The following is a 9,146-nucleotide window of genomic DNA, read 5'->3' as shown; positions in this document are numbered from 1 at the left end:
GTCTCGCTGCCTACCTATAGCCTGTAGGGTGTTTCACACGTGAGTTGGTCTCTGGCTATACGTGGAAAAGTCTGTGGCCCAGAATGGAATTTCAGAACCAGGGTCAGAGAGAACTAAAATGGGAAAAAAAAAAAAAAATTACTAAATCCACCAATACAAAAAAGGCATTATTATTATTTATATATTTATTATAATTAATTTGTTATTATCCTGTTGAGGAGCACGAAAAGGCGCCCCCCCAACGAAAGCGGGAAACTTCGAACAAGGAAAAACCAGCACAAGTCCCACACCACAGCCACCCCCCCCCCTCTCTCTCTCTCTCTCTCTCTCTCTGGCGGCGCATATATAAAGCAATCCAAATTCCTAGGGTTTCAACTCAGACAGGCACTAGCAGACTTATTGACTCACTGAGTTGCGGCCATGGACGATGTCAGGGCTAGCTCGGCTTGGGTCGCAAGCCATTCTTCTCATGTCGTCGTCGACTCCTCAGGTCTCTCCACACTCTGTCTCTGTTCAGCTGAGCTAATGCATGTCCCATTTTATGCTTCTTAGCTTTGGTGCACTTTCTCATTTAATTTACCGTTTTTTTAATATAATTTTTTTGGGGGTGAAGGGATTGAGAAAGTGGCGGAGACTATAGACACAATCCCGAAGGTGAATTGGGATTTCGAAGGAATTCACTATTTTGACAATGGGCCTCTCACCGTTCAGTACCTGTTTGTGTTGGATGCTTTGAATTTTTGCTTTTGGCCTGGTAGGTGGTACCAACCACGTCTCATATATCATTCTATTCTAATTATGGATGCCAATGAGACTGAATTAAACTATGGGTTTCTTTGCTTCTTTTTTTTCATTTTTTGAACATGCTAGTCTAATTCCTTGTCAAGTTTACTACTTTTACTTTGTTGCTTGTTGGTTTAAGAAATTATGATTAAGTCAAGTATAATGGCCTACAATAGTGGATTCAATTCTGAACAAAATGTAGAGGTAGTCATATCAAAGCATAAATTGTAGAGGTATTTATGCTTTTCCACCTTTCCAAATTTTGTTTTATGACTGAGCCAAGCCGTTGGCCATTGTGTTACAACTAAGAACTTAAGTTGTCTGTGCTTTTGTTTCATTGTACAAAAGAGTATTTTAATTTCCCGTGCTGCCCGTTTATAAAGATTTGAAGTCTTTTCATGTTAAAGTAATACTTCAATGTGTGTATCCATCCCCGTGTGAGTTCTTTGTTGTGCAGTTTCATATAGTTACTTATGGAACCATATTTTAATTGCTGACAGTGTATGCAGTTGAAGAAAAAGATCATATATCGAATAACTTTATATCCCTTTCAGCAAATACTAAATGCATTGAAAACAAGCAGCTGATTGTTCATTGGCTTAAATAGCTTACACATGACTTGTGTTTATCATATTGAACTGAAAGTACCCATGCTTGTAAGCAAACAAAAATTTCGGTTTACTTTAAGCACTAGAATTAAGAATGTAAAAATGAAGAAGATGGATCCTCAAGGCTGCAAAAAAAACTATAATAGAGGGAAAATGTTTCCAAACATCAAGAGGTAGTATGAAAGTTTGGGCGAGTTATAGATTCATTTTATTCATATCTTTGTACAAATATTTGTAGTTTGATCTATTAAATTTCTGTGCTGACTCTTTCTTTATTTACTTTTTCTTGACAGATAAGGACTTAAATTACGACAATTTGGCTGCAGGTCTAAAGGCAGCTCTACAAAATGACAAATCTGTGTTTGATGTGGATCGTCTTCAGAAGTACACTGGTACTTATTTTCTTGAACACATATCTCTTATGTCCATACAGATGTTATTTCACATCCAATGTGAGGTGCACACAAATTGGGATATATATCAAGTTTACTTTGGGGTCCCTGGTAGAAGAAAAACGATTAATAATAATAAGACAGAGATATCAAATAATAGGTAGACTCTTGACTCTGTAAAAATTCAAATTTATGGACGAGGATTGGGCTCTTCTAAACATGTTTTGGCACTTTTAAATCCTACATTTTGACTTTGTAACGCTCTTCTGCTGAATAGTAATTTGATTGAAATCGTTTCTGTTATAAGGTCCTGAACTACGGGAGCTGTTGAAATGGCCTAGGCCACTACCTCTGGAGGATGAGAGAGTTCGTTTGTTGCATGAGGTGAAATTTACCTTTACATTTATAGAAGTTTTTATTCTTCAAGTCTTTTGTTGTTTGATTTCTTGATTAGTCTGGTTCTGAAACTAATGATTTGACCTAACCTAATATCCAAAATGTTAACTTTTGTGGCCTAGGTTGGGTTTGAGCTGGAGAGAAGCTTTGATGGCAAGGCATCCAATCTTGTGGAGTCCTGTGGAAAATCAGCTGTTAAGCTTGTAGCTCTTGTTACTCGTCACTTTCCTGGTATATTTTAGGGTTGAAAATAATTTTTTTATGGCTGCACGGTTTGTAGGGGTTATTCCCCAGGAAACAAGCATATTGACTGTCATTAGTTAAACTTTCTAGGTTTCCGAGACCACTCAGTATACAAAGGCCACCAAGTATTCTTGTATAAAAGAGCGCAGATATTTGCAGCAGATTTATGGGGTGCATTTGGTGGCCAAGGATATGGAGAATTTTATGACATTGGCTCAATTACTATTATGGCGGATTATATTGTTCCAGCTGTGCTTCGGCAGCTTGGTGTACTGAAATATAGTGCAACCCTTGCCAGCACGATTGAGGCTAATAGTCAAATAGATGCAGGGAGTGAGGAGGAAGTTGAACTACGGGCTTGCTCCATATATGCTGTGGAGAAAATGAAGGAGTTGATCAGCATGAAATCAGGGAAGCAGGTACGATTAAAGACTATTGCCTGGAGCAGTTCCAATTAGCTTATTTTCTGTTGTGGTCCTAGTGTGTTATGTTTTATTTATGAAATTTAGATTCTTCTCATGGCTACATTTATGTAATAAAACCTTCAGATTATTTATTTTATCTGTAAGTGTCCTGCATCAGTTTTGTTCCCACCAAAGTGAATTGTGTTTAGGCCAATTTGTTCCTCTGCATTTGAAACTAGGTTAAACATGTATCTTCTTGAATCTGTAGATTTTCATTTTCCTTTTCTCTACCATCACTACTCAGTCCCTTTTTCCTAATATGATTGTTCTACTTGTGGGGTTTCTTTTTCAGGTGCTGAGTATTGAGTTAGACCTTTGGCTTTGGTCTTTTGGCATTCAGTGTCCTACTCTGCAACACCATAGGACACTCTCTATATATTATTAAGTGCACCATATTCTATCGTACCCCTTTGCTATATATTTGTTACTCGGATAAAGGAAAGATTTTGGATTTGAAGTTTCAAGTTAAAGTCTTTGGATGAGCTTGATATACAATTTCTGACATCCTGTTTTCGTTTAGAAGTGTTGTGGCTTTTTGCACATTCCAACTAATTTTACTGTTGAACTAATGAATATCAATTTATAATGTTATAGTAACTAAGTGATTTACCTTATGTGTCACTTTTTATTCTGATTTTAGTGAACATATAAAATTTGATGAATGTGGCAGCAGGTGTTGACTAGTTCAATTTGATGCATGCTTTTTGTTTATATTGTGTTATAAATCCACTGAATCTCACATCATGTGAGTGCGAACACAACTCCTGCAGGTGTTTGGTCCTCAGCTTGGTTTATATTCTGTAAAGCCTACCATCCATATAAAATTATATCATGGATCTGATCTATCCTTAGAATGTTAGTTCTGTGTTGACAACCTTCAAGTTTGTTAAGGTAGCCAATTTTAGATATGAGATGCAATATATATGAAATGCAATAAGGTTTCAATACACACAGAAGCATTCATAAACTTGTTATATATAGGCTCTTTAGAAGATGAATAGTGAAAATCAACCATAAGATGCAGGCTTGCAAAAATTATTGCCAATATAAGTCAATGTGTAAGTGGACTCAGCTGATTAGAACTTAGAATTAGCAGCTTGGTTGACATCGGAGTGATGACAAAATGGCTAAGAGCATGGTTTATTCATGAAGTGATAGGCTAAATAGTGTTGAATTTTTCTGCATGATTTATTCAAGATCTTTTCCCCTGTGTGCAATGTGTTTGTGTTGCTTATATAGAATTTGGATGGTTTACTTTGACAATTCAGTTCTACTTTCTGTATATCCCAGTACATGCATGACTTGGTAGGCATGGAAGATACAGGCGAAGTGTCTGCTTTTATTTACTGAGCACTCTTGACAATAGTTATGTTGCTGAGCTAGGGTTCCTTGTAGTTGCCAAATTTCCATCATAAGTACATTTCAGGACATCTGGTTTCCTCACTATCCGAGGCCCAACTGGCACCTTGTTTGCTCTTGGACGTATATCCTGTGCATATGTACGTTTGTCATTTGTAGAGAAAATGATTTGAACATATCAGCAGGCTTTATGACAATCATTACTGTTCACTAGAGTAATTTCTTGTGAGTTTTGTAACAGGAAAGAATATTGACTCTCCTTATGCATGAAAAAGTTTTTGATCAATTTCAAAGGTCTATCAATAGCTTATACCTTGAGGGATCATCTAAGTTACAAGTAAAATGGAAGTTTACTGTATAATTGAGTTCTTATACGTTGTGAATTGTGATACTTTTGTTGTGCCTGTAAGAGCTCATTTTTGCTTCTTGAATCATGTAATTATTGTGAAACAAATTAGGAGAGAAGACTCTTATTTACATTTGTATCTATGAATAGAATGTAATCTATGGCATTAAGCATATAGATATGTAGCTATTCAAATTTCAGTAATCTGACTAGGCAGTTTAAAAAGCAACCTAGTATAACTGGAATCATTTGTAGATGGTAAAGTACTATAAAGGTAATATATTATTGTTAGTGGGTTGGCCAGAAATAGATACCTGGTCAAAGATAGCTGTTGGGATTGCTAAGGTTGCCATGGCATTGGGAGAGTCCACTATTCCAGAAATTCTTCCCTCACATGGGCAGCATGACAACAGAAGGTAGCTCTGATACATGACAGGTCCTAGATCAGTAATGAAGACTACAATAGCATGCACGGCATGTTATTGTATGTGGTATGGAGAGAGATCAAAAACCTGCTCTTTGGAGTATCCAAATTTCGAGAGGTAGTCAATAGCATTCAGTACTGCACGCTTGTAAGCAACAGTTGCATCTAGGTAATGCTGCTTCCCACTCTCATCAACACTGATGCCTTCAAACACCAACCATTCTGAAAATCTTGGCTCGACAGGGCCTATCTCAAAGATTGGGTTCACATGAAGAGGAGTGGGCCCCATTGGTGTAAGGTATTCTTTCATTCCATCCCTTATAATTTCACACCTAATAACGGGATTATATAGGATAAACTGTTAATTATATTATATATATTTATATGTGTGTGTGTGTGCACGTGTGTGTGTGCGCACGAGTGTACACCGGCGCGGCATAAGTAGAAAGTTTAGTTTTAACCAGCTCCAGTCTTTGCTCAACAAAGCCTCTAGTTTGGTTACAGAAATGTTAAGAGATGAGGTGTGAAATTTTTACTTGAGCTCCAGGAAACCACTCATCTCAATTGCTCCACAGAATGAAATTTCACCGTCGCCCTGGGAAAAGTGCATGTCACCAGTGCTAAGATTTGCTCCTTCAATGAATACTGGAAGGTATATCTTTGAACCGCGACTAAGATTTTTAATGTCACAATTGCCACCATTTTCTCTTCCTGGAATTGTTCTTGCAGCCTCCAAGGCGATCTTTTCCCATTCAGGAGTGCCCTCTTTGATCTATGTATGACCACGACATGTTAGTATAATTAGATTTCAGGGATAGAAGTTGAACATCATGACTATTGTATCTCTGTGCAGTAGGCTGCAGAATTTTACAGTTCTTTTTGTATGCAGCAAAGCTATTATGGAAATTTAGTCCTGTTGCAAGGTTTTTCATCATTATTTTGTTTCCCTAACAAGTTTTCAATTTAGCATACCCCTCCGAGGACGCAACCTTTTGTTGATGGTAGGTTAGCCAATGGTCGTTGATGCAAAACCTCACATAGTTTCATAGAGTTGAGTCCATTTTCTTCAAGTTCTCTCTCCCTTTCATTCCATATATTCAAGAGTTCCATCGATGGTGCTGTTCCAACTATTCCGGGGTGGGTTAAGCCTGGGAATCTCACTCCTGCCATGCATATAAAATTATGTCAGTAGCAAAAATTATAGCCCTACTTTGTGCTTATTTTATAGGCTTAGTTAAAAGCTTGGAGGGGAGTACCTTTATGAATCTTTTCTTAACATTACTGTCACAAGAAAAGGAAATGGTTGATAATTCACCTGGTATTTGAGGTGAGTACGCATATATCCCTTCAAAGTACCAAATAGCTTTGGTTGCACAAGGAAAATGGTCAGTGAGAAAACCCCCTCCATTTTCTCTGTCAAATGTTGCTGTGAAACCCCATTCATCTCCTGGGAGAGGACCCAGGTTGCATATCTCAACTGCCAGAAGATCACCAGGCTTTGCTGGAGTGCCATCCTTGTCCAGAACTCTAATTGGCCCACTAAGATAATGAACCTGGAGCAGTTTAAAACTTATTGTCTTTAACATTAAATCACCATTCCAGATGTTCTAGTTGTTCATACTACTGATACGTTATATTGGTAGTGTCTTCAGATCAGGATAGTAGGGTTTAGCATATAACATGTTTGACCTGTTATAGGAGTTTCTATTGGTTTAAAAACTTACTTTACTGTTGTTTGTATATTCATAAACTTGAACTAAAAGTGTTTTAGTTTTTGTTAAATAAGATAAAATCATACTTACAGTTGAGAGGTCTATAGATTTTATATCTAGTGCAGAGTCATCATCTTTAATAGAACCTCCAGTCCAGTCAACCATCTCTACTCTAAAGACCTCACCAGTTTTAACCTCAGCCACTGGGGGTACGTCAGGGTGCCAACGGTTGTGAAGAGGTAGTTTTTGCTGCCATGGTTTGTTGTTCAAGTCTATTGGCACAACTAGTCTTGGAGTCTTAGGAGCCATAGATGAAATACTGGAAAAACAAGGAGGATAAGGATGTGTGTTTTATATGCTTGTTAGGCCAAAACAACAGCATCCATTGGAGGAAGAGGAAGAGGAAGAGGAAGGACGTTGGACGTTGGACGTTGACATCAATACAATTGCTGGATGACAAATGGGACTGACATGTATTTCCAAGGGTCCCCCATCCAGCTTTTTCCAATATAGGACAAATACAATACAACACAACATTTTTGCTTATTTTAATTTGGCTGACAAATCATACCATTACAAGTTGGTTTTTTAGATTCATGGTCCCTCAACTTACACTCGAGTTTCATTTTCGTCCCTCAATTCGCAAAATGGTTGTGGTGGTCCCTCAACTCCACTTCCGTTAGCAACATTAGTCCTACGTTAAATTTTCTGTTAAATTTGAGTCCAAATGGTCATTTCAAGCCCCACACCATTACTCTCACCAGCTCCACCACCCACACCACCATTTTGTACCTAAACAAGTCCGCAACAATCACAACCCGCACGACCTCCTTCATTCTTCCTTCCCTTACCTCACTCAGCCTCAACTCCACCACCAACCACCCCCCTAAAACGACCTCCCGCAGCAGCCCCAATCCTTCAAATTCCCACACGACCCCACTCCCATAAGACCATTCAATTCCTCCACGACTTCTCACCCATATACCTATTACGAATCCAATACAAGGGGAGGTTGGAGAGAGACGGAGGAGGTGGTAGGAGGGGTGGGTATTGGGGGGTTGGATTTTGGTGGCTGCTGTTCTTCCATGTGTATCTTAGAGATTCAACATAAAATTAACAGAGGAAGGGAGGGAGAAGATGACTGATGCGGATGAAAATACAGTTTTGTCCATGAGAAAGAACATGAAAAATACTATTTTGGCCTCAAATTTGACAGAAGGTCTAACGTAGGACTAATGGTGCTAACGGAAGTGGAGTGGGACCACCACAACCATTTTGCAAATTGAGGGATGAGAATGCAACTCGAGTGTAAGTTGAGGGACCATTGGACCTAAAAAGCCTCACAAGTTTGTAGACGTTTCAATAGGAATCAGAGTTGTTTGGGTGTGTATATGCAGAATAAAATCCTTTTGCTTTGTTCATTTTCCTGTTCTCATAGATATTACCTGGAAACATGTAGAGTTGCTACTTAAGTGTGTCCCTCAATGGAATTTTTGTTGAAACTCAAACGAAAGGTAAAACATGCAATTGAAAGAAAATCTTGAGTCTTGAACAATGAAGAAATGATTCGTAACTCCTATAGAATCCGTCATGGAAAAACTGATTGTGTTGGACTTGAAATAATTGTTTATGTTTGGTCAAAAGTAGAACTGGATGATACTCTGCTCACACCAACCATTGATATGATTTCTTCTATGCTCTTCCAAACTTTATGCAACAGAAGTGGAAAAGATGCAAAACACACAAATATAAAGGGGAACTTACAATGGAGGGATTGGCATGTTTGATGTCCTCTGCTGTGTATTCTTTGGTAATACCACCTCCACTAAAATCCACCATTTCAACTCGAAAAACATCTCCGACTGTAACTTCTGCCACCGGTGGTATGTCCGGGTGCCATCGGTTGTGAAGTGGAAGCTTCTGTTCCCATGGTTTCTTCTTCACATCTATAGGCACAACCAGTCTTGGTCCATAAGATGCCATAACTATGTCCAAGTTTTGCTGTTTTGATTTTTCTGTGGTGCTGTTTTGATTTTGATGAAGGCAATTAATTGGGAAAGGTAAGGTAAAAAGATGCAAAGATTCCTTGTTGTGGCTGAAGTCGTCAAAATGCAGCTTTCATCTTGAGATGGAGTTTGACAGCCCTGATAGGTACACACCACTTAGTCATACTTTTCTTTTCGTTCAAGTGGGTGGACCACATTGAGCTGATTGAAATTTTGTCAAGTTTCTTTTGTGCTCATGTTATATGAATAGCCATGAGAGATGTAACACCAGAGTTCTAACTGGTGCCATTGCCTGAGAATAAGAACTTTCTTCTCTGGTACACTGTCAAAAGTTTTGGCCACTGATTAAAGAATAATCCCTGTACTGGGAAACTTTATCTTGATCTATGTGGTTAATTTTTAGTGGTCTTTGA

The 9,146-nt window shown here is 38.3% G+C and overlaps 2 protein-coding genes across 3 annotated transcripts; one reads left to right on the top strand and one right to left on the bottom strand.

The window, feature by feature from the left end:
- The first annotated feature begins 228 nt into the window (after nucleotides 1–228).
- LOC110772777 (uncharacterized) lies at nucleotides 229–3,483 on the top strand. The gene is made up of 7 exons (XM_021977243.2): nucleotides 229–490; nucleotides 614–754; nucleotides 1,685–1,783; nucleotides 2,091–2,167; nucleotides 2,302–2,410; nucleotides 2,513–2,841; nucleotides 3,179–3,483. Exons 1-7 carry the CDS (start codon nucleotides 421–423, stop codon nucleotides 3,269–3,271), a joined length of 918 nt encoding a protein of 305 aa, XP_021832935.2. The 5' UTR covers nucleotides 229–420; the 3' UTR covers nucleotides 3,272–3,483.
- A 567-nt stretch (nucleotides 3,484–4,050) lies between these two features.
- On the bottom strand, nucleotides 4,051–8,930 carry LOC110772775 (Acetamidase/Formamidase family protein). Of its 2 annotated transcripts, none has more exons than XM_021977240.2 (7): nucleotides 8,492–8,930; nucleotides 6,331–6,568; nucleotides 5,988–6,178; nucleotides 5,552–5,787; nucleotides 5,104–5,347; nucleotides 4,906–5,013; nucleotides 4,051–4,375 (listed from the first exon to the last, which is right to left on the bottom strand). In XM_021977240.2, exons 1-7 carry the CDS (start codon nucleotides 8,708–8,710, stop codon nucleotides 4,253–4,255), a joined length of 1,359 nt encoding a protein of 452 aa, XP_021832932.2. In that variant the 5' UTR covers nucleotides 8,711–8,930; the 3' UTR covers nucleotides 4,051–4,252. The 2 variants fall into 2 exon arrangements, with proteins under 2 accessions (XP_021832932.2, XP_021832933.2); XM_021977241.2 differs by lacking the exon at nucleotides 8,492–8,930 and adding an exon at nucleotides 6,818–7,590.
- Nucleotides 8,931–9,146: the final 216 nt, after the last annotated feature.

This window comes from Prunus avium, chromosome 6 (genome assembly GCF_965620075.1).
Source record: "Prunus avium chromosome 6, drPruAviu1.hap1.1, whole genome shotgun sequence".
In the NCBI taxonomy this organism is placed as follows: domain Eukaryota; kingdom Viridiplantae; phylum Streptophyta; class Magnoliopsida; order Rosales; family Rosaceae; genus Prunus; species Prunus avium.
Note: the sequence above shows the minus strand (reverse complement) of the source record. Positions and strands in the feature narration are given on the sequence as shown.